The 27,297-nt window shown below is 53.8% G+C and overlaps 3 protein-coding genes across 5 annotated transcripts in view; all 3 read right to left on the minus strand.

Annotated features, from left to right (window-relative positions):
- Positions 1-27,297, minus strand: part of LOC139603907 (zinc finger protein 436-like) — a 623,778-nt gene that overhangs the window by 238,224 nt on the left and 358,257 nt on the right. The window lies entirely within an intron of this gene.
- The window catches only part of LOC139603891 (zinc finger protein 436-like), a 158,428-nt gene that overhangs the window by 54,187 nt on the left and 76,944 nt on the right, over positions 1-27,297 (minus strand). The gene's annotated exons all lie outside the window — the stretch shown is intronic.
- Positions 23,182-24,748, minus strand: LOC139603886 (zinc finger protein ZFP2-like). The gene has a single exon (XM_071454891.1). It carries the CDS (start codon positions 24,730-24,732, stop codon positions 23,656-23,658), a length of 1,077 nt encoding a protein of 358 aa, XP_071310992.1. The 5' UTR covers positions 24,733-24,748; the 3' UTR covers positions 23,182-23,655.

Raw genomic sequence — 27,297 nt, forward strand, 5'->3', positions numbered from 1 at the left:
GCACCAGGGCAGCTCCTGAACCCCGGGAACCTGGGCTGGGAACGGGGCCAGGAGAACCCCAGACACCCGGGAGTGTTCCCCAGACACCCGGGAGTGTTCCCCAGAAACCCGGGAATGTTCCCCAGACACCCGGGAATGTTCCCCAGAAACCCGGGAATGTTCCCCAGACACCTGGGAATGTGCCCCAGAAACCTGGGAATATTCCCCCCAAAAATCCAGAAATGTTCCCCACCAAATGGAGAAATGTTCCCCAAAAAATCCGGAAATGTTCTCAAAAGAACGCCTGAAACATTCCCCCAAAAATCCAGAAACATTCCCAAAGAAATCCAGAAATGTTCCTCCAAAAATCCTGGAACATTCCCAAAACATGAGGAACTTTCCCCAGAAAATCCAGAAACATTCCTCCCCAAACTATACAAAACCAACCCCATTCTCTATGCAGAAACATTCCCAAAAATTCCAGAAACATTCCCAGAAATCCCTCCCCAAAAAATCCAGAAGACCCCTGCAAAAAATTCAGAAAATTCTCCCTAAAAAATCCAGAAATTTCCACCAAAATTCAAGAAATTTCCTCCCTAAAATATCCAGAATTTCCTCCCCCCCAAACCCTGCTCTTTCCCAAAAATGCAGACATTCCCCCAAAATCCCAATCCTTTCCCCAAACAATCCAGCCCCAAGCCCCCCTCACCCCTCTCGCCCCCCAAGCCCCAGAATCCCCCAATGCCCAAAGGGCCCGGAATGCCCGGGATGCCCGGGATGCCGGGATTGCCCCAGATCTCCCTGGGTGCAGAGCATGGGGAGCAGCAGCTCCTTGGGCTCCTCAGGGAGCGGGGCAGGAACAGGATGTGCTTCGGGGCTCTGCCCACAGCTGGGGAAACGGGAGAAAAACCCCAACAGCAGCAACAAATCTGCCCCAAACCTGCCCCAAGCAGGCCCCAAATCTGCCCAAAGTCACTCTGGATACACACCAAACCATCTGCCCAAAATCCCACCAAAATCCTCCATGCTTTGACCCAGGGCTGTCTCATCATTTTTAAGTCTTTTTCACAGTTCCAAGAAATGATATCTCAGCTTGGTGGGAAGCCTCCTCTAAACTGATGGCATTGTGACATCTACTCTCAGCAATCAGATGCAGCCCCAATGATTATTACAGAACCACTCCAACAGTTTGCTGGGTTTAAAGCATCTCTGTGCTGAGGGGATTTTGGAGGAGACAGCTCTTGCATGGTTCATTAGTCTGTCACCCCCAGACCTTTACTCCTCAGCGCTGTTCTCAAGAGCCTTGTTTTCAATGACGTTCAGGGAATTCTCTCCCACTTAGAGCTTGGGTGGCGGCCAGGCCTTGGCTCTGCCTGGATGGGAATTTGCCAACAGACCCAGATGTTTTCTGCATCAAAACTGGATTTGAGTTGCTTTGACTTGACCATCTGACCCTCTAGACATGACAGTTGAACTCTTTTTAAAGGCAGCTTGGGAATTATTATCTGGACATAATGATCCAAGTGCCCTCTGAATTGAGGTTTGTCAGCTGTTTGCAGACTCTGGGATGATGGTATATTATTGCAGAGATTGCTATTTACCTCATTCCACCTATGTTGTTAGCTTTGTCTGCTATTTGAAATGTTCCTGATTGTTGTATCCAAATTATTCCCAATTGCTGTAAGTTTCTTGTCCACTGCATGTATTATTTTACTGTGATGTTGCTTCATACTCATAACAAAAGACATGCATCTCATTCTTAAAAAACAAAAAAAGAAGAGGAATGAACGCCTTAAGAACGTTCAAATAATGCAATATGAACATGAGACATTTGGACAAGGAATCATTTTGAACAATGCAATGTTTACATGAGGAATTTGGAAAAGAGATCATCCCATCTAAATCCCAATGGAGTGTACCACAGTGCAGCCTGATTGATTCATTCCCTTCAGGAGAAGATGTGCCTGTGTTTCATCAGCAGCAGCTCAAAGCAGTCACCTGTTCATTCCATCAGATCCTGATCAGCTCTGAAGAAATGAGGCCCAGTGCAGAGAGAAATAACCTCATCCCCTTGCAGCCTTTGTGGCCAGAGCAGGAGCAGGAGGAGGCCTGGCCAGACACGGCTGTGTCTGGGCACTGACAGAGGCAATTTGCCAGCAAAGCCTCCTGGCATCCTCATGGTACAGAGCTCCTACGAACCTTCTCCAGTTATTCCCTGTTCCAGCTGCCAGGGGACATTCACTGGTGTCAAAGATCAACATTTCCAGCTCAAAGACTTTCTCACACTTCTCAACTCATTGGAAACAATGGCCATTTCTTTCCATTTCCCCAAGAGACATTGGACATTATTCTTTTGTCTTCTCATGCTGCAAAACCCTGTGTCAATGACTTGATGGAAGTTGGTAAGTTTTGTTGATTGTAAGTGGTCTTTTATCCATCTTATCCCATATCTAACAGATAACCAGTGATAACCTTGATGAGATAATGCCCTGACAAGAGTGAGCTGTTTCAGCATCAGAACATAGGAGCCTTTTTTAAATGAACGAGAAGGGGGAGATGTCACAGGCAGGTGGGATAATGATAAAAGAAAGGCCTTATGAAATCAGGCCTTGTTCTGCCACATTAACAGCTGGCCTGCCATCTCTTCTGAGTGCAGCTAAGCAGCTACAAGTTCCCATGGGAAGCTCTTGTGAGAATGAGACTTTGTGAACAATCTGTTCTGAGAGTGAAAAACAAATGCACCTGCAACAACAAGGGATTTGTCCGTGAGAATCAGTGCAGAGAACAGGTAAACAATACAACAGAGACATTTGATGCACAAGTAAAATCTATTTTATTAACCAGTAATAGAATAACCTGCAAGAAATCTATGAACTAACTGAAGTTGCACACGAGGTCTGTCAAACTGTGTAAAATGAGTTGTGTGAATAAAGAGTAAAGAGTTCTTCTCCAGCTCAGCTGTGTCCTCTGGGATTTGAGTTCCCCCCTTCTTTGAGGCTTTGATTTCCTTCTTCTCTGGGATTTTGGTTTCCTTCCTCTCTGATGCTTTGGTGTCCTTCTTCTCTGGGGCCTTGGTTTTCTTCTTCTCTGGGATTTTGGTTTCCTTCTTCTCTGGGGCCTTGGTTTCCTTATTTGGGATTTTGGTTTCCTTCTTCTCTGGGGCCTTGGCTTCCTTCTTCTGTGGTTGTTTGCTTTTCCCCTTCTCTGGTTTGGGGGGTTGCTTCCCCACAGAGACACCCTTCTTTTCCTTCTTCTGCCTCTCTTCCTCCTTCCCCCTCTCTCCCTCCTCTAAGGCTTTTGCCTCCTCCTCAAGCTTTTGAGCCGGCTGCTTCAGCTCCCTTGTGCAGACAAAACAGAAACCATGGCTGAGAGTCCCCACCAGAAACTTGGGCTCCCCAGTCCTGGCTGGCCCTGCACTTCATTCCTTGACCCTGAGGCCATTCCCGTGAATTCTCCTCAAGCCACAGGGCTTGGGAACATCCCAAGGGAGGGCATTGGTGGAAGGGGACCTCCAGGCCCAGCCAAACCTCAGCTTTGCCATCAGAGGCTCTTGACTGTGCCAGCTCCCTCTGAAGGCACAGCCAGACCCCTCCAGGCCCTGCCCAAGGCTGATCCAGCAGCTCTCTGTGCTGCTGCCTGAAAACGCCCTTTGTCTCTTGGCTTCCCAGTTTAGAGCAGAGCACAGATTGCTGACATCTGCTCATCTCCCCTACAATTCTTACTCAGCTCATTCAGCCCCCTTCCCCCTGGGCATGGCTGAAGCATGATTTTCAAGAGTTCAGATTTCAGCTGAGGCTTAGAAGCAATTCCCATTGATCAGGATGTAAGTTAGACAGGCAGACCATAGGTTAATGATTGTGAGATGCTTAAGCTGGAGCTGATTGTTCTATTGTTTACCATTAGGGGCTTCTTTCTAGAAGGAAGTGGAGTCAGTGAACTGTTATAAGAACATCTTGAAACCAGGAGAACAATGGTTTAGCACCTGGGCTTGATGCCAATCAGTCACTAAGCAGGGGACCTTGGATGGTGCCAGAGGGTCACAGAGACCTGATGAAGACATTCCTGACTTCATCCCTTAAGACCACGGACCCAATTTGAGACCACGGACCCAATTCAAGGGAGGAATTGCACAGGTGTGAAGGACCAATGAGCTCATTTGAATACAGAGCGGGGATGGGAGGTGCTGGGCTTGTGCAGATGTGTTGTATGCAAGATCTTGGGCAATAAAGAGAGGGCAAAGAACCTTGGGCAGCGCGGTCTCGCCCTTTAGGGACGGCTCTGGTGCCGCCCGCCGGTGTTAATAAACACAGCACTGTCTAACTCTAATTAGTTAGAGAGTCTCTGCCCGTGATCTTGGGCTTTAACGACCATAGCCTGCTCCTTCACGAGAACAATGCTATCAGTCAGAAAGCAGAGGCTGCAGGAACTCCTCTCCTGCAAGGCAGGCTCTTGTCAGGCAGATTTCCTGCTGGAGCCCAGCTGGGACCAAGCAAACCAGTGCTGGCTGCCACGGAAACCATTGGAAGCAGCCTGGTCCCTCTCCTCCCCATGAAACCAACTCCAGCCTGGCCTGAAGAAGTCCTGATGCACAGGCTGGCTTGGAGCACCTCCACTCCCAGCTCCAGCCTGGGCCTGTGTGTCCTGAGCTGGGCTGCCTTGCTGGAGCTGAGCTTCTCCTGTGCTTGCCCACGGCTGCAGCTGCAGGGGAGCCTAAAGGACAGGAGCTTTTCTGGCTGCTGTCCCAGCATAAGGAGAGCCCTGGCAGATCAGCAGTGCAAGGGCTTCATCTGGGGCAGGAGCAGGGCCCAAAGCAAGGTTTGCTCTCTGCCCCACGCCTGCCCATAGCACAATCCCAGTGCTTTGGTGAAGAAGGGAGATGATGGAGAAGATGCCACTCAACACCATGGACTTGCAGACCCCTCTAGAGGCAGTGCCAAGGCAAGCCCAGAGCCCAGCTCCCTGCAGGCAGCAGCTGAGCCAGGAGGGCTCAGCACTCAGATAGAGAAGAAGATGTTGTGTCTCAACAGGAGAAGGTCCTTCCTCTCTTGGCAGCCAGGGAGCTCAGAGTGGCCATGCCTGTGTTGCTGCTGCCTTTGCTATGCAGCACCTCTGAGCTCAGAGTCCTTGGAGCAGGGGAGCCCTGCAGGGACAATAACCCATGGCAGAGCAGGAGCCCATGGAAGGCTGACTCACCTGTCCCTGAGAGGGGCCTGAGAGCCACAGTTGATCTCGGGGGGCTCAGGGAGGAGCTGACACGTGAGGCCTCCCCGGGCACCAGCCCCTCGTAGCTGGGGCCTCCCTCCACGTGGCACAGCTCCGGGACACTGCAGGTGCTGCTGAGGTGGCCAGAGAAGGTGGAGGAGACCTGCTGGCTCTCTCCTGGCTGCAGCACACCTGGCAGGGGCAGGATACTGAAAGCCTGGGTGGAAGACAGGAGAGATTGAGGTGCTGAGCGTGGGAATGGATGCAGAAGAGCATCTTGGAGCAAAGGGCAGCTGTAGCCAGAGGGGCCTATTCCCCAAACACTGCCAGAATCACCCTCACCTCATCCTGCATCCATGCCACTGACCAGGGCAGGGACCATGGGCAAAATCTTCTCCCACACTCACGGGCCAATGCATTAATTAGTACATGACAGGAAAGGGAACTGGGATGTCTCCTGGCAGTAGAAATTCTCTCTGATGCACAACTTGCCTTTAAAAAGTTTAAAAGCTTCCTGCTTTTAGAAAAGGAGGAGACTCAGAGTGAGAGCTCCTGGAGCTGAGGGAAGGAGTCCAGCCCAGCTCATCTGACTCCTGAGGCTCTTGCCCTCTCTCTCTGGTTTAAATGCTGCTTTCTCAAGGTGCTGCAGCAAAAGCTCCTGCCAAAATTTCCTGTGGAGCACCTGAGGAGTTCCAGGGGGAGCAGTGCCCTGCACAGGTGCTGCCCAGCGTCCTTGGGCAGCCCTGCAACGTGTCCTGCAGGGCCTCTCCAACAAGCAGCTGCTCCAGCAGCCCTTTGTGATGGGCCTGCAGGGATGGGAGGCCCCTCTGTGGCCAGTGCTGAGGGCCCCCAGCGGCACTGGCAGCTCCAGCCCTGCTGGCCACGCTGACAATGGGCAGGGAGACAGATTCCCTCCTGCCTTCTCCGCTCCCAGGGGAGCGTGCGCCACGTCCAGGGAGCACCTGAACCCCTCCGAGCCTCGTGGCAGGTGAGGGTGCTCAGGAGTTGGTGCTGGCACCTGGAAAACAAGCCATTTTCTGTGCTGGGAGGCAGAGACAGCCACTTTGCAAAGTCTCCCTTTGTCAGACAGCTCCAGGGCCAGCAGGGCAGCAGCAGCTCTGGGGGAAAGCAGAGCCCTGCAAACAGGGAGTCTGGCTGCCTTGGGAAGAGGCTCCATGGAGATCAGGATCATCCCAGCTGGCTCTGGGAGGGAAGCTGGAGATCTGACCAGGATGATGCAGGGAAAAGCCTCATCTTACACTGGGAAGGAAACAAGGCACAAAATCCCACACTCAGCACAGGCCTGTAGGATCTGAGTCAGCTTCTCCAAGGAAAACTCTCCTGTTTCTCCCTCCCCCTCAGCCCATGTCCAGCCACTGGCCCTGCTGCCCAGCCCACTGTCAGGGCACAGCCCAGCAGGGCAGCAAAAAGGGAGCTCAGCATGAGCAGGACTTGGTGCTGGCAGGCTGGGGAGGAACACAAGCACGGCATGGACAAGAAAATCCACCTCTGCTCCTGAAGAGTGGGGAAAATCCTGCACTTCTTTCAGGGCTGCAACTGGCTCCTCCACATTTCTGACCTTGAAATGCCTCCATTGAGATGCCAAGGAACCCAAACTGCTTCTCTTCCCCTTTGGTGGGTGGGGTTTGACTTTAGGAGGGTAAAGCTCATCTCTGGAAAATAAGATAACCATGAACAGGGACCTGCAGTGGGAGGGAGGGACACCTGCACCAGCAGGAGCTGTTTGTGCCTCCCATCCCTCCTGTCCTTCTCCGCAGCAGCCTGTGCCTGTTTTCCCCGGCAGAATCCCTGTCCCTGTGCACCCTGCCAGGAGCAGCTGCACACAAAAAAATCCAGGGGGGTCTGAGTGGGATTTTTTGGGGATTTTTGGGGGGATCTCACCTGTTTTTTCTTTTAATTTTGGGGGTTTCTCCTGGATTTTTTGGGGTGGGTTTGGGATTTATTTGGGGTTTTTTTTTGGGTGGGTCTCACTTGTTTTCTTCAGGAAAAAAAAAATCTTTTGTATTTTTGGGGGGGGTGTCACTGGGATTTTCGGGGGGGGTCTCACCTGAATTTTTAGAAATTTTTTTGGGGAGGTGTCTCACCTGGACTTGGGGCTTTTGGGGATTTTTTGGGGAGGATCTCACTTGGATTTTTGGGGATTTTTTGGGGAGGATCTCACTCGGATTTTTTGGCATTTTTGGGGGAATCTCACCCAGATTGTTTGAGATTTTTCAGGGGGGTCTGACTGGGATTTTTTGGGATTTTGAGGGGTCTCCCCTGGATTTTTTGGGATATTTTTGGGGTGTCTCACCTGTTTTTTGGGGATATTTTGGGGTCTCAGCAGCCGCAGCTCTGCCGGGCGGGGGCCGGAGCCCTCCGGGGCTGCCGGGGCTGCCGGAGCGACGCGTCCCCGTATTGGATCCCCGAGCCACCCGCTCGGGACCCAGCTCATCCCCGAACACGCCGGTGACAGCGCTGGGGCCGTGAGTGCCCAGGGCCTGCACTGCCACCACAGCTGGGATCTCTGCTGAGCTCTGGGGCTGCACAATCCCACAGGGCTTGGGGCTGGAGTCGAGCACAGCAGAGTCCTCCTTGCCTTTCTGGCAGGGACAGAATGAAATGCAGCTTCAGAGGCACCTCTGGAGAAACTTTAGACTCCTTAACATGCACCGCAACAGCAACTTACACACACGTTTACAACTGCCCAGGACAAAGGTAAAAGGCACAAACAAGATGCAAGAATTGTAGGCTTAGCACTCCCAGGGGATCCTGCAAGGAGGCTGCCAGCACAGGCACTGGTGTCTGTGGATGCAGCAGCTTTTCACAACCCTCTCACATCTCCCACAAGAAAAGCCCCTGAAGACCAGAACATCAACTGTTTCCTCAGGAGCTTCAACTGCCTCCTAAAGTTTACATTTGGGTAGGATCCTGTTCTCAGCAGATCTTTAAGGCTGAATAGAAACCAGCAAGGTCTTATCCAAACCCTTTTTTCCCCTAATAATCTCCTCAGTAATATTTGACAGGAGGAGGTGGATGTGATGCCAAACTTGGGGAATGAGCCCGTAGCAGCCAGGAAGGTGGCTGGGATTCCTCATGAGGATCTTCCTCTCCTAGGGCACCTTCAGGTGGCACTCACCGTACAGCAGCACTTGGGGGACACTTGGAGCTCAGGAACGAGACATCTGGGCAGAGAGATGACCCCAGGGCAATCAGAGATCCTGAGAGAATGGAGAACGTTTCCCCCCAGAGATTGTGCAATGGAGCAGAACACATTGGTCACTGTCAAACGCACATTGAACAGCCCTACAGGGATAAATTGCCTTCTACCTCTGCCCACTCCAACACATCTTGTCAAGGAGGCCCAAACCCTGAGAGGCAGCATCCAGAGGCTGCCCAGTGCCCCAGGCAGAGCCCTTTGCCCCACAGCTGCCTCAGCCCCTCCTGTACCCCAGAAGGCTTGCAAGGACTCCTGGAACAGTCCCAGTGAGCCACGAGCTCTGGGGGAGCCTTCCCAACAAGGATCAGGGCTCCCCAAGGCCCAAGGAACACACAACCCCAGTGTCTCAGTACAAATGACTCCCTTCTCTGCCATGGTGCTGCTGCCCTGCCTGAGAACTCAGCTCTTTGCCCCAGCCCTGGAGGGCACGAGACAGCAGCTGCCCCACAGAGGGGCTGATCAGCCCCTGCCAGGCCCTGCAGCTCCCTGGCTCCTGCACTGCACAGCTCCAGGCCCTGCCTGGCCCCAGCTCCACCTGCTTTACAGAATGGCAGCCCAGGCACTGCCTGCATGGCTCTGCCTGGGACAGGGAACAGCCCCAGGGAGCTGCATCCCTCTGGGCATCACACTGACACCCACAGCAGCACAGCAGCATGGAATTCTGCTGCAGCAACCACGACTTTTGGGCTCAGCTCTGACAACATTAAAGCTCAAATTGGGAAGCAGAGGGAAGGAGAAAATCTGGAGCTGACCTGCCACACCAAGGGCTGCTTTCCCCTCGTCAGACCTTGCCCTCCCCACTCTTGCTGGGAGCCACTTCCCCCCTGCCATGGGCCCTCATGGACAGAGCCAGACCCTGACTCTCAGCAGCTGCTTGGTGTGGCCCAAACCCGTGCACGGTGCTCACCACCAGCACAACTCCACCTCTTGCAGGAAGAAGGAGAGGAGGCCCTCGGGAAATTTGTTCCCCCTCACGCACCAAAGCCCAGGCCAATCAATGATATCATTGCTGGTGCCTTTAGAAGAGGGCCCAGGCCCGTGCTGGCTGTGAGCAGGGGTGCTTTTCACCACAGGCTGCTGCCCAAGCACTGCTGTTCCCATGTCCAGCTGGCACAACATGAGGGCATCCAGCAGCACTTCTCCTTGGCACTGCAGCCAGCAAAGCCTGGGCAAGGCAGTGCCTGGGGGAGCCAGGCAAGGGCTGGGACCTGGCTGTGATGATCAGGGTTGCCCCTCCCTTGCCAACACCCTCCAGGTGCACCAGCATTCTCTGGTAGAACTCCATCACCGTGTTGGAGCACAGGGTCACCTGGTGGGAGAGAAGAACAGTCAATTCTCCCTTACAAAAGCTCCTTACCCACGTGTGATATCCTCCAGTTCCCGAGGGAGGATTTGGCCTTAATTCTTCTGCTGCTCCATGTGCAGAGCACAATCTGAGAGTAACAAAAGCCTTCTGGCAATACCAGATTTGTTAAACACCCCTTGCTATCAGGGCACAGGTCAGCTACATTAAAACATTAGACTGCAGCTCTATGCACCACTGCATTCAAATTAAGGGGCCAATTTCTCATCTGACTACAATGACATCCGTGCAGAGGAAATCTGACTAGAACACAATGAGTTCAGCTTCACAGCAGGAACCAGCTCACCTTGCTGTTCATTCAAATCAGCCTGGCCATTCTCTTCTTGATCATCTTCATGGTCCTCCACATCTCCTTCAAGTCTTTGCATGTCCTCTTGAAGCGAAGCCTTCTCTGCTCCATTTCCAACCTGCGCCTTCTGGCCTCTTCTTCAGCTCTCCGGGCCACTGCTCTCTGCTTCATGGCTGCCCTTCTGGGCCTGAGGCAGAGGAAGAAAGGCAGGAAGAGCAGCTCAGCAGCAGCCCAGTAGGGCCCCTGCTGCACGGCTGCCCAGAGCAGGGGTCCCCAGGCAGGCTCGGGTGCCTCTGGGGTAGCCTGCTCCAGGCCCTCTTTGCCCAGCTCTGCATCCTCATCCCAACTGATCACCACGGGCCGTGGGAAGTGGAAGAGGAGCAGCACCAGCAGGGCAGGGACTGATTTGAACACCATGGTCTGCAGGAGGAGAGAGACAATTTGTGTTGCTTTGCACAAGAGTTGCAAACCCGTGTGTTATTAGGGAATGGCCGCTCCTGCTGTGCCAGAGCGCTCGAGCAGGGCTGAGAATCTGGTGTCCAAGTGCATTCATGTGCTCCATGTTGCATGGGGCACCCGTGTGCAGGAATAGAGAACACCTTCCCTCAGATGGGATCTGCTGTGGCAAGGCCCCTCTGGTTTTCTCCTCCATGCAGCAGTTTGCATGCAGAATGTGGGCAGATGTAACTCTGAGGTCCTCCTGCTCAGCCTTGGGTTCCCCTTGCAGAGCCTCAGCCCCTGCGTTCTGTCAGGGCCCCTGGGCAGGTGGGATATTCCCAGAGGAGAGGGGCCGGCTGTGTCCCCATTGCCCCTGTCCCTTATGTGCCTGTGCTCAGGAGGGCACAGAGAGGATGGGGACTCCTGCCTGCCCCGTGTCCTGTCTGCCTGCCGGGCCTGTCCCAGGGCAGCCGGGCTGTGATTGCTGTGCTGTGTCCCCCTGTCCCTGCTGTCCCTGCTGTCCCTGCTGTCATGGCCCACTGCAGATTCCACACCTACACAGCCATGGTGGCTCCTGAGCTCTGCAGGGACCCGAGTGACAGTCTGAGTGGTGGCACTCCTGGTTTTCTTGCATTTGGCATCGCGCAGAGCAGAGGCTGGATCACAGCACCAAAGGAGCAGCTGCTGCAGGGGAGGAAAGGAGCCTCTGCATGGCCAAGGGCTGCTGTGGTGCCCCTGTGTCAGGAATTCCCCACAGCTGACACCTGAGTCCAGCATGGACACTCACAGACACAGCGTTTGTTCAGGCATTGCCTTTATTGCATCTTGACAGGGACTGCAGCTGCCTGAGGGAAGTCACCCTCCCGAGACAGGAGGGCAGAGAGTGTAATTTAAATTAACCAATTGTGATTATAGGCATTCGTAGCAACAGTCTATGTACTGTATATATGAATATTAAACAAGACACAAAATAATTATTGGACCATGGAGATTAAGCAACATTTGCTGTTTTAAACAGAAATAAAGTATACTTCAGTTTTGGTTAACTGCAATAATTCTTGGTAATTTTGATGAATTATAAGTTCTATATAATCTTAAGAAAATGCCATTATTTAATTACTACTTATTATTAAAATATTTATGAACTCTTACAAGAGTATTAATCCACATTATAGTAATAAAAAGTTTGGAAAATGTTGCTAAAGACAACTATTTTTAGATAAGATATTTTAAATATTTCAAAACTATTTAAGAATCTGAATCAATCTCCAAACATTGCGCCGATGCCTTCAGATGGTGCTTTCCTCCGAGCAGATGCAAAGGCTCTGTATGGGAAAGGGTTAAAATCGATGCAGTTACTACAGATCCCGTGAGGAGAGAGAGGGCAGAGGGGCAGGGTGTGTCAGGAGCCCGGAGCCTGTGCCCCGGCGCAGGGCTGTGCTGGGCAGCAAGCGCAGCTCTGTGCGCCGGCTGCTCACAAAGATGTGCGGCTCGCCTTGGCCGGCCCAGAGAGCATCTCCAGCAGGAAGCTTTTCTTCACACAGCCACTGCCTGTGCTCCTCCAAAAGCCTGCCCTGCCTACCTTCAGCATCCTGTTTGTATCCCTATTCATTCCAATCAGCCTGGCCATTTGCTTTTCTATTTCTTTCGTGGCCCGGCGCATTTGCTCCATGTCTTTGAATCTCTTCCTAAGGAGCCGCCTTCTCCGCTCGCTTTCCACCTTCCTCCTTCGGGCCTTTTCCTCAGCTCTCTGGGCCGCTGCTCTCTGCCTCGTGGCTGCCCTTCTGCGCCTGAGCCACCAGCCCAAAAGCAGGAGCAGCGGCTGAGCAATTTGCCAGAGCTGGTGCAGGTAGCGCAAGGCAGCCAGGAGCCAGGGTCCCCAGCCAGGCTCAGCTGGCTCTGGGGGGGCCGCTTTCATCTCCTCTGCACGGGGCTGCCTATCCCCGTGAAATCTGTCCACCACGGACAGTGGGAACAGGAAGAGGAGCAGCACAAGCCCAGCCAGGACTGCTCTGTGCGCCATGGTCTGCAGGAGGAGAGAGACAAGGCTTTCACTGGGGCTGCCAAGGGAGCTTGTGGGGGCTGAAGTGAGGCCCGGAGGCGCAGGGCTGTGAGGGCAGAAGCAGAGGGCCCCGGGCAGCTGGCAGGCAGCAGGGCCTGTGCCAGTGGGCCAGCAGCAGCAGCCCCGTGCCCTGGCCAAGGCGCCGGCCCCAGGGGCTGGCCCTGGGTGCAGGGGGACAATGCAGGCCCGGGTGCGGCGCTTGTGGCCCGGCCCTGGCCCGGCCCAGCCCCGCCACCTGCGCACTCACCGCTTGCTCAGGCTGTGCTGGGCCAGCGTTACCTGCGGGGGCCTTTTCCAGCTGCCCCCATTGTGACACGCTGCCCCTGGTGTCACAGGGGCCAGAGGCATCACAGCCGGGCCAGCCCTGCCCTTGGTGCCCAGCCCAGCTCAGGGGCTCCCAGTGGGCCCAGCAATGAAAGCCCCGGCAGGCAGCAAGTGCAGCCCCTCTGGGAGGGGATGGGCCCCAGGGGCTCCCTTCACAAAGCAGGCAGAAGTCCCCACTGATAAGTTTCCAAATGGAAAAGATTATAATCAGTAATGTTGAGTAGGATACATATTATCAACTATGAAAACACCTGAGGTGCTTTTCCTAATGGGACTTGTTCTTCTGTGAGTGGGGTTGGGTGATGTTTGCTCAGTTTTTCTTGCTTGACTATTCCCTGATCCAGTCCATCCAAGACTTCTGTGAAACCTTCCCATTGTCAGACAGCAGAAATAAAGAACTGCAGTGAAACCACTTCTAGTCCCCTTCAGATCAAGAAGGTGCAGGGGGGTGGTTCTGGCAGAGAATTTGAGCTGCTCTGGACAGAGTCGCACTGCTGTGTTAGCAGGGACTGGCTGCTTGTGTTTTTCTTTGGATGAACAGAATCTTCCTTGTGTCCCCAGTGAACACATGGAGCTCACACCAGCAGTGCCTCTTGCCTGTTCCCTGCCCAGCCAGACCTTCCAGCCCAGCTGCAATGCCCAGCGTGGCCTTTGAGCACAAAGGGATTGCAGAGCCAAAAGCATCTGTGTAGCCACCATGGTGTTCAGCGGCTGCTGCTCGGGGAAGGGCACTGAGAGGAGGCCACTGCTGCTCTTGTCAGAGCGCTGCTGTGCAGGGATGTCCCTCGCCCTGCTCAGTCCCACATCTGCCCATCTTTTGGCCTGCTCTGAGCTCAGGTGGATGCCATCTGCTCCCAGCAGACCCAGCTGCTCCACGGTAGATGCACAGGCATGGAATCCAAAACCTTGAGTATCCCCTGAGTAGCCAGGCATTCAGCTGTTCAGTTTGTCACGGCCCACAGCAGGGGTTAGAACAAGATGGTTTTTCAGATTCCTTGTGACCCGAACCATTCCAGGATTCTAGGATTTCTCCATGACTGACTTTGGTCCCCTCAAAAGACCTCCTCTCTCCTCTCTTCCCTCCACCTGTGGAGAACGCATTCTGATGCTGCTGCTGCTGTTGGGACAGGTTGGTGGATACTCTTCCTGCCATCCCATGGGTGTAAGCATGACTCCTCTCTGAAGTCTTTGTCCCTGAATCAGTGCCTTCAAAGAACAGTTATCTCCCCTCCTTCCTTTTCCATTCAGCACTTGAGCAGACACAGCATTTCTCATCGTTTTCCACAGAACAGTACAGGTGCCAGTTCCCATCTTGTGGAGCCCTCTGCCATAAATCAGCCTGACAGGTTTATTCTCTACGTAATGGGAAATGATGACAAATGCAGCTGCATAATCTAGTTAGTAACTCACCATAATGACTGCTTCTGGGGGGATTTATGGGTTTTGTCACATGTGAGCTTTCAGAACTTTAGAGATTACATTTTTCACACTTTTTTGTTGGAATCTCAGTTTATCAGATTTTACTGCAGCATTAATCACTTGCAGTACAACCCTGGACTTCACAAATGTATCACATCAGCGTGAAAAAGGCAGAGAAAACAAGAACTGTTGTGAATTAATGAGCTGGGTAACACATGTCTCACAACAGCGATGAAACAACCTGTGTTCTTCTTCAAGCCACAACAGAAAGTCCCAAAGTCTGGTTATTTAATTTTTTTTTTTTTTTTTCACAGAACACAAGCAGCAGCAAAGAACTGAAACAACACAGCCAGGCTTGAAACCTGAAAGATCTGCAAGGCTGAGTCTATCCTAGTTAATGGTGAAATGATGTGTGAATCTGTCCTAGATGTTCAAATGAAGAAGATTGATTCCCAGTTATAATATGGCTTCTAAGCAAAACACTGGGATTATATAGGAGAAATGCACGTGTCATGAAACAACACAGAAATCAGAGAGACAGTTCCAAGCTCTGCTGTGAAGGTCTGGGAAATGTTCAGAGTTACCATCTGTGGAGTTTGGTGCAGGATAAACTGGAACAAAAGGCCATCATTACCCAAATTGATTTTGTTCAGGCTGGTCTGTTGTTTTTTTTTGTTTGTTTTTTTCTTTTTTTTTTTTTGTTTTGTTTTGGTTTGGTTTTTTTTGTTTGGTTTGGTTTGGTTTGGTTTTTTGTTTTCTTTTGTTTTTTTTCGTTTTTTGTTTTTTATTGTTTGTCAGGTAAGGTTTTTTAATACTCCAAGAAATATGTTGAAAAGGTCAGCATGATCCATCAGACACAAGCAGGGGGCTGGGGTAGATGCAACATGTTCCTTGCACTGGAGGGTAGACAGAGGCAAGATCTGGTTTGGGGTCAATCACACCTGGATCAGGGAGGTGGCTGAAACCTGGGCTGGCCAAAGCCTTAGAATCACAAAATATCCTGGGCTGGAAAGGACCCCCAAGGATCACCAAGTCCAACTCCTGGCCCTGCAGAGGACACCTCCCCAAGAATCCCACGCTGTGCCTTGGCATGTGCTGGTGGGCAGGAGCACACAGCTGGCTGTGGCTTTGGGTGCATGGGTAAGATGAGATGGTGAGGAGCATCCCTGCTCCCTGAGCTCCTGGAGAGCTGCAGACACTGATCACTGGTAAGGACAGCACCAGGGCCATGGCCTGGGGCTGGTGATCTGGTGTCTCCTTCCTGCTGCTGCTTTCTGCTACAGATAACAGCCTGGTGCCAAGGTCTTGTTGCTGAGGTGATAAACGGCTGGGGAGATTCCCTCCCTGCTCTTGTCTGCACGAGTTCTTATGCTCAGCACCAGGAAGGATTGGGCCAGAATGGAGGCATTTGGGGTCTCAGGGCTGAGGCTGAGACAGATAGGCAGGCAGAGCAGCTCCTCCTGGCTGATGCAAACATTAGCCCTGTGCTGGCCAGGCCAGTGATCCATAGCTATGGGTCCACAGTGATGGTGGTGCTGGGTATTCACTGGGAGAAGAGGAGGTGTAAAATGAAGCTTCTGAAGCTGCTTGGGATCCTGGAAGCTGCTCAGACCCCACTTGACCACAGTGGTTGTTTGGCCAGCTGAAGTGATGGAATTTATTGGGCTGTGCAGGGACAGTTTTCTGTGCAAACATGAAGGACTTTCAGGGGGGATGAAATACGGCCTCATAGTAGAAACAGCTGGGCTGAACACTCTTTATTCCAGCTATGAATCTTTGCTCTTAAGAGCAATGGATTCCACCTTTCATTAAACCAGAACTTGTTGTTGTTGTTGTTGTTATTTTGAGGAACAAAAATGACCTTTCTTGTTTATTTTATTAGCATTTTTAAATCTTTCTAGTTTATTTCATTAGCATTTTAAATCATCTTGTCACCCACTGGATGCATGAAACATGAGATGTTACCAAAGTGTAGCTCACTTCAGACAGGGAGTGCTGATAGTTGGCAGATCTGTACAGGTGTCCTCATCCTGGGTGCATTGGATGTTATCCCATCCAAGCAGGCAGTTTAACACAAGCAGCTATTTCACTAAGCTTAATTAACAACAGAAATAAAAACTATATCTTTAGAACAAAGTTACTTTGACATCTACCATCACTCAGCGAGAGGTTTATTGTTATGGACACATAATATTGGCTTTTTGCAGAGATTAAAATGGATTTTCTATCTGTGGTGTTAAAGTAACTTTGTTATTGTCTTGGTTTGAAAAGCCAGGTGTCTGCTAAGGAAGGCAGGAGCCTCCCCTGGAGTGGAAAATGTAAACCCCCTCCCTCTGAATTGTTATAATTTTGAAATGAAGGAGCTTTCAGGCAAAGATATGGGAATAGGAATAACAGTTCTTTTTTAGGAAAAAATAAAAATATAAATGCAGTAGTACAGACGAAAAAAAACCCCACTGACAGAGTCAGAACAGGGCCTGACCCCCTGTGGGTCAGGGTGCTGGCAGCAGTCCCATTCAGTGGTGGCTGCAGCCCTCCTGCAGTGCCAGGTGTGGCTCTGTTGGAGCAGGGATCCTGGAGAAGGGTGGAATTTTCCTCTGAAGGTCCAGGGCTGCTGTAGATGGGCCTGGGAATCTTCCTTCCTCTGGGAATCCAGTTGGAAAAGGCTGATCCTCTGGGAATCCCGTGGAGAAGAAAGACAGCTGCTCCTCTGGGAATCCAGGAGGAAAAGGCTGATCCTCTGGGAATCCCGTGGAGAAGAAAGACAGCTGCTCCTCTGGGAATCCAGGAGGAAAAGGCTGATCCTCTGGGAATCCCGTGGAGAGAAAGACAGCTGCTCCTCTGGGAATCCAGCAGGAAAAGGCTGCCTACAGTGTTCCAAATCTCAGATTCTATCCAGGTAGGAATGCTTGGCTCCTCCCCCTGGGCGGAGCATCTCCCAATGCGATGATGTCATTTAATCAGCCATGCAGTGACACTCAGTGGACCATTACCAGAAGATTAATAATTAATAATCAATGGCCTATTAATGGAACACACCTCCCCAGAGGGAGGATTGGTTGTGGAAGAGAGAAACTGCCCAATGAACAGAAGATAACTGCTCCACCACTGACAGATGGCAAACAGAACACACACTTATCTTGCACTCCAGGACCTGTCCCCACTGGCTGCCCCCATTCTCCAGAGTTCATGGTGTCCAGGGAGGCTGCAGCTGCCGGTGCCGGGAACAAACGAGACGGGTCTGGGTTTCAGAAAGCTCCAGAATCCATTTCTGACCCCCGAAAGACAGGGCAAAGGCAGGGCCATGGGGTTTTTATAGGGCATCCCAGGGCTGGAGTTTGGGTTTGTGTCGGATCGGCAGGAGAAATGTGGCATGCAATATGACTGATCAGCAAGTCTCAAACTTTATTGAGAGTCACACATATTTATATTGGATTTAATAAAGCTCATACATATTGCAAAGAAGAGCTCATTATTGGTTAGTTACTTATCGGCCAACTACGCCTACTTCTGCATTCTTGTGGTTATTCTGTTGAAACTACTCTTCATATTTTTGGCAAAAGAGCCTCTTCCCTATCCTGTTGTTGCATCAAGGGCATAATGTCCTTGCCTTATATGGACACTGACTGCTGACTTCTAGACTTCTCTCCTTCTTGCTTAACCGGGGTATTATGTTGACGTGACCTTTCTCAGCTAGCCAACTGTCTACAAAGCTCAGCGGGACAAGGCTCCTGTCCATGCTCTCCCACATTCCACAGTGCCCAGGCCACACCAGGAGTGCTCAGAGCTGCAGCCAAAAGCTTCCTATCGATCCTCTCTTGCGGAGGACACCAGCACAGAGGCACAGGTGCCACCTCCTCCAGCTAAGCCCAGGAGATGCACCTCCTCACCAGCTGCAAGAGCAGGACGCTTATGTGCCAGCCGCCCCTCCCAACCCCGTTCTTCCCCTCGTGCCTTGAAGGCGCATCCCCACCTTGAGACACCCGGGGCAGGAAGAAGAGCTGGCCCCAGACAATGTCCTCGCTGGTGTGGAAAGGAAGGTGCCCACAGAGCAGCTCATAGAGCAGGATGCCCAGGGACCAGATGGTGGCTGGCTGGCCATGGTAGCAGCCAAAGAGGATCCACTCCGGTGGGCTGTACTCCGGCGTTCCTATGGGACACGGGCGCAGCTCATCAGGCCCATGCTGCTCCCTCCCTCCCAGCCAGCTCCCGTTCCACAACAGCCAGCCCCTGCCCTGCCAAAAAGCAACTTGGCTGCAACTGGCTGAAGAAGGATTCCCCCTCCTTCCTTGCCTCCTTCCTTCCCTCCCTCTTCCCCCTCTGCCAGCCAAGGGAGGAACTTCTGCTGCCCAGCTGGGCCCCAGCTTTGGGTTCACCTGACATCCGGGTGTAGAACGTGTCCTGGAGGATCGTGCTGCAGCCGAAGTCGATGAGCTTCGTCTCGCCCGTGGCCAGGTCGACGAGGACGTTCTCGGCCTTGATGTGGGGGTGCAGGACGCCGCGGCTGCTGCAGTGCCCCATGGCCTCCAGCACCTGGCGGAACAGCCCCCGCGCCACGGGCTCCGTCAGGAACCGCCGCTCGTGCAGGAAGTACCAGAGGTGCTGACAGCGCTGCGGACGCTCCATGAGCAGCGCGAAGCCCTCGGGCACCTCGAACCAGTCCAGGAGCCGCACGACGCCGGGGAAGCCAGGCCGCGACACCATCCACAGCAGCGCCAGCTCCAGGGGCACAAGGGCGCCCTTGCGCTGCGGGGGGACCGCGATGCCGTCAGCGGGGCCGATGCTGCGCCGCGCCTTCGGCAGCCCCTGCCCGGCCCCGCCGCGGCTCGCCATGGCCCGGCCCGGGGCGCTGCGCGGCCCCCGCTCACTCCACGCTCGCTGCCCTCGCAGCGTTCCGGCTGCCGCCCTGCCGGGCCTCGCCTCAGCCCCGCCCGGCACGCCCCGCCGGCTCCTCCCGCTGGCCCCGCTCACTCCCCAGCCGCGCCCACTCCGAGATGCGCTCCCGGGACACTCGCTTGATGGCCGCCTGCGAGCCAAGGCCAGCGGCGGGCTGAGCTCATCTCCCGCCGCCCGCCGCCGCCCTCCGAGCCGGCCCCGTCTCTTCCCGGGGCGCCATCGGCGTGGCAGGGACCGGAGTAAACGCTGCCGCGGCCGCCGCTGCCCAGCAGCGGGCCCTGCCGCTAGAGCTGCTCTAGGGGAGGCCTCTCCGCCCGTGCGGGCGGCACCGCGCTGCCGCTCTTCTGCCCGGGGCACCTGCCCGCCCGGCGCGCTGCTGCTTGCCGAGCCGCCCCGGGCTGCGGCGGCTCGGGGCCGGCGGCCGAGCTGGCGAGCGGCGGAGCTCGGAGCGGGGCAGCTGCCGGCCACGCTGTCGGCCACGGGGCGGGAGCCGGGCGGCAGCGGGGCGGCCGCGGGCGGAACTGCGGCAGGGGCTTCGTTCAGGGCCGGGGCCTCGGCCGGGGCTGGGCCAGAGCCCGCGCCAGGCGCAGCCAAAAGCCCGCACTGCTCCGCCAGCACCAGAGCGAGCGGCTCTTCCAGCGGCGCCACAGCCAGGACGGAGAGAGCCCGGCCGAGGCGGAACCACGGCGGGCCGGGCAGGGGCGGGCACGGGGCGGCCCCGCCGAGGGGCGCCTTGCGGGACGCGGCATCAGCCGGGCTGGGAGAGGCGGAACACGGACGGGACAGGACGGAACGGGACGGGAGTAGAGTGAGTGTGAGAGGGAGAAGGGGATGGGGAGCGAGTGAAAAGTCAAGCGGAAAACCAATCAAGAGAAGCGCTGCTGGTGCTGCTGCTGCGGAGCCGCCGGAGATCGCGGCCGTTCCTCCGTTGCCCCCGCGAACCCAACGGAGGAGCCGCCGCGCGCCCCAAGGAACGAAAGAGAGAAACAAACAAATCACACACCAAAGTCATTCCTATTAGAGAAGTAACCAAAGAAAACAATGTAGCAATAACGAAGACTGTTGGCTTCTGGCTTCTTTCTTCTTTGCATGAGACCAAGCATTTCGTGGGGAACAATTGCGTCTTCTGACAATTTTGCCAGAGTGGACAGGAGCAGAGCATTTACTTTTCAAATAGAAAAGGGAAATCGTGTCAGTAATGTCATCTCTTTTCATCCTCTGTTGACACAGTTGCAGGCTGCCAAAAGACATGGTCTGCAGTGTGGAACTTGGGGCCAAGTTTCTTTTTCTGCCAGAGGATGAGGAGGGGAAGTATCCCAGAATCATGGAGTCGTGGCATGGTTTGGCTTGGAAGGGATCTGGAAAATCCCATGGCTGCAACCCCCCTGCTGTGGCTGGGGACCCCTTGCACTGGACCGGCTTGTCTAGAGCTCCATGCAGCCTGGCCTTGAACACTGTCAGGGACGGGACATGCCCACCTTCTCTGGGCAACCTGTTCCAGGAGAGTCTTTTTCCTGAATCCCTTACCTAAACCTAATCTCTCTCCATTTGGATCCATGCTCCATTGTCCTGTCCTTGCCTGCCCTCATACAAAGTCCCTGTCCAGCTTTCTTGTGTGTTGCCCTCAGGTACTGGAAGGCCGCAGCTGGATCAAGGCTGGGTCTCTTTCCCAGGCTGAAGAAGCCGAGCTGTGTCAGCCTTTCCTTGCAGGAGAGGAGCTGCAGCCCTGGCACCATCTGGGTGTCCCTGCTGGGCCCCTGCTGCAGCGTGTCCACGTCCTTGCCGTCCGTGCCGGGGAGCCCGGCAGAGGCGGAGGCAGCGCTGCAGGTGCAGGGTCAGCGGCGGGGAGGAGACCCGGCCCTGGCAGCGGCTCCGGGAGCAGCGATCGGCGCTGGGCCGCCCGCACTGCAGAGAGCCGGGGCCCTTGTGCCTGCCCTTGTGCCCAGGGCGCCTTTCCCCGCCGCCCGCCCGCCCGCCCGCTCGGGGGAAATGCCCCCTGTGCCGCCCCTCAGGGCCGCCCCTCGCCGCTGCCCCGGGCGCTCCCGGCGCCGCCTGGAGGGGCCCAGGCCTCGGCCTCACCCTGCTCAGCCCGAGGCCTGGAAAAGCAGATTCAAACACCCACCCAGAAAGTGCCCCAGGATGCCAAGGTCAATCTTTTGTCACCAGCACGGCTTTGCTATCAGAGTCTGGACGGGAGTAGAAAATCACCAGGGGAAAAGAGCATGAACAAGTTCTGCCTTGGCACTACCTCAAGCTGTGGGGTACCAGTTGTTGCTTTCACTGGCTCTGGATTGAAGGCACTTGAGACAGTAATTCATGTTCAGACTCAAGTGTTTATTATTTCTTATCAGTAAAACAGCCTCATTACTGGGAGTTCAGCAGCTTTTCAGTAGAAGGCACAAAATGGCCCACAATCTCTTGTTCCAAGGTCTTTTAAGACTAAACTATCCAATTAAGAACTGACACCTAGATTATTTTCCCTTTTAACCCAATAACTGATCCCAAAGAGCCTGCAATGTGGAATTTCTGCCCAATTACAAAAAGCCACCCAAACCCATGAAGAAGAAGGAAGAAGCATGAAGAAGAAACCCAGGACGAAACACTGTGCCTTCCATTTTGCTTCCATCCACAACATACTAAAAATCCCAAAACCTCAATTTCTCAGAGTCAGAGTAGACCAAAGCCCAAAAACTGGAGGTGATAAAAATGGACTAAAACCACAACCAAGGAATCTGCATCGCCCTGAAATACCTTTCCCCTTACATCAGCCTGGTGCATATTCATAGAGCCTCATGCATACCCATAAACTACTTTACATATTCCAGGAATGATTTTACGTGGCCCCTCCTTGGGTCTGCCTTTTCAGAGCATGTGTGTTTCTTGGCTGTGGTTTTGGCTCCTTCTCTTTATCACCTCCAGGTTTTGGGCCTTGGTGCACTCTGCCTTCAGACGGGGAGTGCTGATAGTTGGCAGATCTGTACAGGTGTCCTCATCCCGTGTGCATTGGATGTTATCCCATCCAAGCAGGCAGTTTAACAGAAGCAGCTATTTCACAAGCTTAATTAACAACAGAAATAAAAACTTATAACAAAGTTACTTTAAAAAACAGTCCCAGCCCATATTTGATCCCAGTCTGTGTGGTCCTGATCCATATGGTCCCAGTCCCTGGGATCCCAGTCCATACAGTCCCAGTCCATATTTGATCCCACTCCAGGCTATCCTGGTCTGGAGGGTTCTGATGCACAGGATCCCCATCCATGTGATCCCAGCCCATATTAGATCCCAGTCCGTATTTGATCCCAGTCCGTATTTGATCCCAGCCCATCTTTGATCCCAGTCTGTGGGGTCCTGCACACACTCCCAGGGTCTGGAATTCCAGTTCCCAGCCAGGAAAAAATGTTCCTGCCCTTGAACTTCCTTCCTATCCCCGCAACAAATTGCAATAAAATTATAAACAAAGAAATAATAATTGAACTTTAAAAAATTATAATAAAAATAAAATATAAAAATCTCAAATCTTCTTTACAATACTCCAACAGTGATTCAAACCAAAGCAACAACTATTACTATAATATTACTAATGTATATAAATAAACAAATTATATATCAAGAAATACCTTTTGAAAATTTTAACTCTATGACTAATGTACTTTAGATAAAAATATCTAAAGAAACTACCAAGCAATCTAACACACCTTAGTAAAACAATTCATATTACAAATATACTAAACACAAAAGCAAACACCACTACAATTTCTCAGACATTTCAACCATACAATTAAACTTTAATAACATCCTTAAGTACTCCAAAACAATTAAAATTATTTTTAAAAGGTTTATTGGGGGTGCGTGGTTTTATTTGGATATTGGTTTTTTAATTGTTAGAGGCTAGATGATTTAAAAAATGGGACTTTTATAAGAATTGAATCAGCTGAGAAGGTGGCACTCTGCAAACAGAACTGACTGAAAATGAACAGGACAGAAATCACTAACTCTGAAAGTTTTATTTGCTATCAAATACAACCCACACACCCAGCCCCACACAATCCCAATCCCATTGCTCCAAATTGGGATCCCACTTCTCCCAGTCCCCTTCTAACCCCATCTCACCCTGGTGGCTGTGGAATGGAGAGTTTAGCATGGGATTGAGGTTTTTTGAGGAGGGAACAAGGAATTTGAGGTAGGATTGAGCCTTTTTGGGTTAAAATTCAGTTATTTTCAGTGGAATTTGAGTGGTTTTGAGGTGACAGATTCATCCCTCTTGGCTTTTGGAGTGGAAACACATGGAGAAGAGAAAAAAATTCAGGCCAAACCAAAGGACAAGCAGCCAGGTGTGTTCCCAACATGGATCACAGGGAATGTGAGTGACCAGGGCTGTGCCCAAAGTGCCTCCTCCAGTGGGGGATGGAGCTGCAGCAGCGCACGAAGCTCTTCCTGCACTTGGGGCACTCGCAGGGCTTCCCTTACCGGTGCCTCCGTTGGTGTCGGGTCAAGTGAGAGCTGCAGGAGAAGCTCTTCCCACACTGGGGACACTCGTAGGGCCTCTCCCCGGTGTGGATGCGCTGGTGAAGGACGAGGTGGGAGTTGTACTTGAATCCCTTCCCGCAGTCGGGGCATTGGAAGGGCCTCTCCTCTGTGTGAATCCGATAGTGCCGGAGGAGATGGGAGCTGGTCTGAAACCTCTTCCTGCATTTATCACACTCGTAGGGCCTCTCCCCTGTGTGGATGCGCCGGTGGGTGACGAGGGCGGAGTTGCGCTTGAATCCCTTCCCACAGTCGGGGCATTGGAAGGGCCTCTCCTCTGTGTGAATCCGATAGTGCAGGAGGTGATTGGAGCTGGTCTGAAACCTCTTCCTGCATTTATCACACTCGTAGGGCCTCTCCCCAGTGTGGATGCGCCGATGGGTCACGAGGGTGGAGTTACGCTTGAATCCCTTCCCACAGTCGGGGCATTGGAAGGGCCTCTCCTCTGTGTGACTCTGATAGTGTAGGAGAAGATGGGACCTGGTCTGAAACCTCTTCCCACACTTGGAGCACTCATAGGGCCTCTCCCCAGTGTGGGTCCTCTGGTGGCTGATCAGGCTGCAGCGCTGGCTGAAGCTCTTCCCACACTGCCCACACTCGTAGGGCCTCTCCCCAGTGTGGGTCCTCTGGTGCACGATCAGGTTGGAGCTCTGGCTGAAGCTCTTCCCACACTCCCCACACTCGTAGGGCCGTTCCCCAGTGTGGATCCTCTGGTGCTTGATCAGCTCAGAGTTCCACCTGAAGCTCTTCCCACACTCCTCGCACGTGTGGGGCTTCTCCCCATCATGGAGCTGCTCATGGAGCACCAGCTCCGAGCTCTGGCTCCATCTCCGGCCGCCTTCCCGGCCCAGGCTGCCTCTTTCCCCCTCACATCCCCGCCATCTGCGTTTGCAGCCCCTCCTCGTGCGGCATCTCCGGGCCTTTTCCTCCCCGTTGGCTTCCTGCGCCGTGGAGCTGCTCAAAACGGCCTCTGCCACCAGGTTCTGCTGCGGGCATTTGTCCTCCCTGCTCTCCATGCTCAGCTCCTGCTCTGGGTGAGGAAGGACAAGGACAGCATGGGATTTGCCTCCCTGCCACAGGCAAGGGCAACGAGATCCCCCCAGGCCGTCTCTGGGGACGCACTGCCCCCTCTTGGCCCTCCCCATTTCGGGATGCCGGGGCTCTTTGGGCTCCCGGGCTCCCTTCTCCCCTCATTCTCTGCTCTGGGCTGCAGCGGCTCCAAGGAGTCCCCCCTGCCCCTCTCCAGGCTCTTGAGGCTCCCGCCAATGGCGGCGCTCCCCCCTCTCTGGCCTCCCCACTTTGGCCTCCTGGGGCACACAGGGCTCTGCTCCTCCAGGCTGCCTCTGCCGGCAGCCGCCACCGCCACGCCCCGATGTCCCCCCGAGGGGCCTTTTCCGCTCACCTTGGACTTCTTCATTCTCCAAACATCCCCCCAAAAACACAACCCAGGGACCCCCCGGGATATCCGGGCCGGGCTCCCCCTCCCAGCTCACCGGAGCCATGGGGGGGGCGATGATCCCACAGGTGGGGGCTGCGAATTCAGGCAGGGATCGAGACCGCGTGGCTCCCTCAGCTCAGCCTTGATCCGCCTTTGTCCCTCCTCTTCCTCTTCCTCCCGCTCCTCCTCTGTCCTATCTCCTCCTCCCTCTCCTCCTGCCCTCTAACCCCACCTCCTTCACTGCTCTTTCTCCTCCCGCTCCTCCTCTTCCATCCCCCCTCCTCCTCCTCCCCTGTCTTATCCCCGCCTCCTGCTCCTCTTCCATCCCGCCCCTTCCATTCCTTCTCCTCCTCCTCCCCCCTTACCCCGCCTCCTCCTCCCCCTCCATCCCTGCCCTTCCCTCCCTCCTCCTCCTCCCCCAGCAGCAGCCACACCCTCGGTGCCCCGTTCCCGCAGCCCTCGCAGCCCGCGGCAGCAGCGGCGATGGAGCCGGGACAGGTCGGCATGGGCAGCGCGGGGCTCTCGGCTGCTCCCAGCCGCTGCGGGCGGGGGGAACCCGGCCCGGGCCAAAGGAGAGGCAAACTGGGCAAACTGGGGGCAGATCACAAAGCTAAGGATGCAGCAGAAAATGGAGCTGAAAGAGTTTCTTTAATATTAACTCCAAACGAGGAAAAACTGAAAATTCCAAAGTTTAGGGAAGCCGAGAAAAAAGAATTAAACAAGATAGGAAATGAGCAAGATAAATCAGGGAAATAGAAACTTCTACATGGAAGACAATTACTTAATAAAATGTGCTTACTAGGAAAAGATTAGAAGACGTGCATCAGAAACCCCACTGGCGTACTCAAGCTTTGTGTGATCATTTTTTAAGGAATTTTGGGTGCACTGGGATTTTTGGTGTAGCAAAGCAAGTCACTGAAAGATGCTTAATTTGCCAAAGGATAAATAAAAAGGTGATGAGAAAAACAGCATTAGGAGGTCATGAGTTAGCTCGTCGACCATTTCAAAATATCCAAGCAGAAGTTTGGATTTGTTAGGTTCTGGATTTATTTGGAAAAAAAACCATTTAATCTAGAAGAAAGAGAAGATGCCATATGTTAGACAGGAGATTTTAGGAGAATAAAAATCTTTGAAGTATCAGAAACACCCGAGGAAAAAACCAAGAAAATAAAAAGGGGAAATGAAAGGGAGGGGAACAAGAGGAAAAGTCAGAAAGAGAGTGGGATCCTCTGCAGCTCTTGCCCCCTCCGTTGGCGGCCGAGGCGCCTGTCCCGGGTCCCGGCTCGCTGCCCGCCTCAGCTCCGCCTGCCCCGGTTTCCATCCCAGGTGCGGGCTCACTGCCCAGGGCAGCTCCACCTGCCCCGGCGCTGGCGGTGAATTTGTGTGCCCTGGCCCCACTGCCCGGCCCGCGGCCGCTCTGCCGGCCATGCTGGGCAAGATGGGGTTGCTCTGTCCTGCCGCGTGGGCCGAGGTCACCGCGCCGACCGCACCGAGGGCGGGTCCCAGCCATCCCATCCCCGGCTGCCCTGCCCGTGCCAGCTGCGCTGGGCAGCGCCGCTGCTGCTGCCGGGGTCTCCCACCTGCCTTTTCTCTGCCGGGAGCTGCCGGATCAGCCGCCAGAAGCCATGTGGGGGCTGCCCACGCTCCGGCTCGGCCTCCACGGGAAGATCCCCCTCTGGCCATTCCGGCAGCACACCCTGCCCACACTCCGACCGAGCCTCGGCGGGATATCCTCCCCTGACCCCTCCTGCTCTGAGTTACGTCCCCTTGGTAACCACAGCTCCTGCTGTTCAGGGAAAATCCCTCTCTCTACAGGAAGCACCTTATCGAAACACGAGGAGCTCAGTTAAAAGGCAGCCCTCTCCAAATTCTTTCCCAAAACACAGGAGAAAGGCTACAGAAGGTAAAAAAGTGAAAGAGTTAGATGAAGGGATTGCTCTATTGCCGTGAAGAGAGGTTCCCATGGCAGGGATGCGCTGCCCCGCCCCGCGGGAGCCACCGGCGCCCCTGCCGGCCGTGCCCGGAACTGCACCCAGGGGGAAAGCGCCGCAGCCGAAAGGCCGGGACCGGCTCCGGGCTCTGTTTGTTGGTACTGCCGGAGCTGTTGATACACACTACTATTATTATATTATACACACTAGTA

This window comes from Agelaius tricolor, unplaced genomic scaffold (assembly GCF_023055355.1).
Source record: "Agelaius tricolor isolate 1412-34295 unplaced genomic scaffold, bAgeTri1.0.p SCAF_42, whole genome shotgun sequence".
NCBI lineage: Eukaryota > Metazoa > Chordata > Aves > Passeriformes > Icteridae > Agelaius > Agelaius tricolor.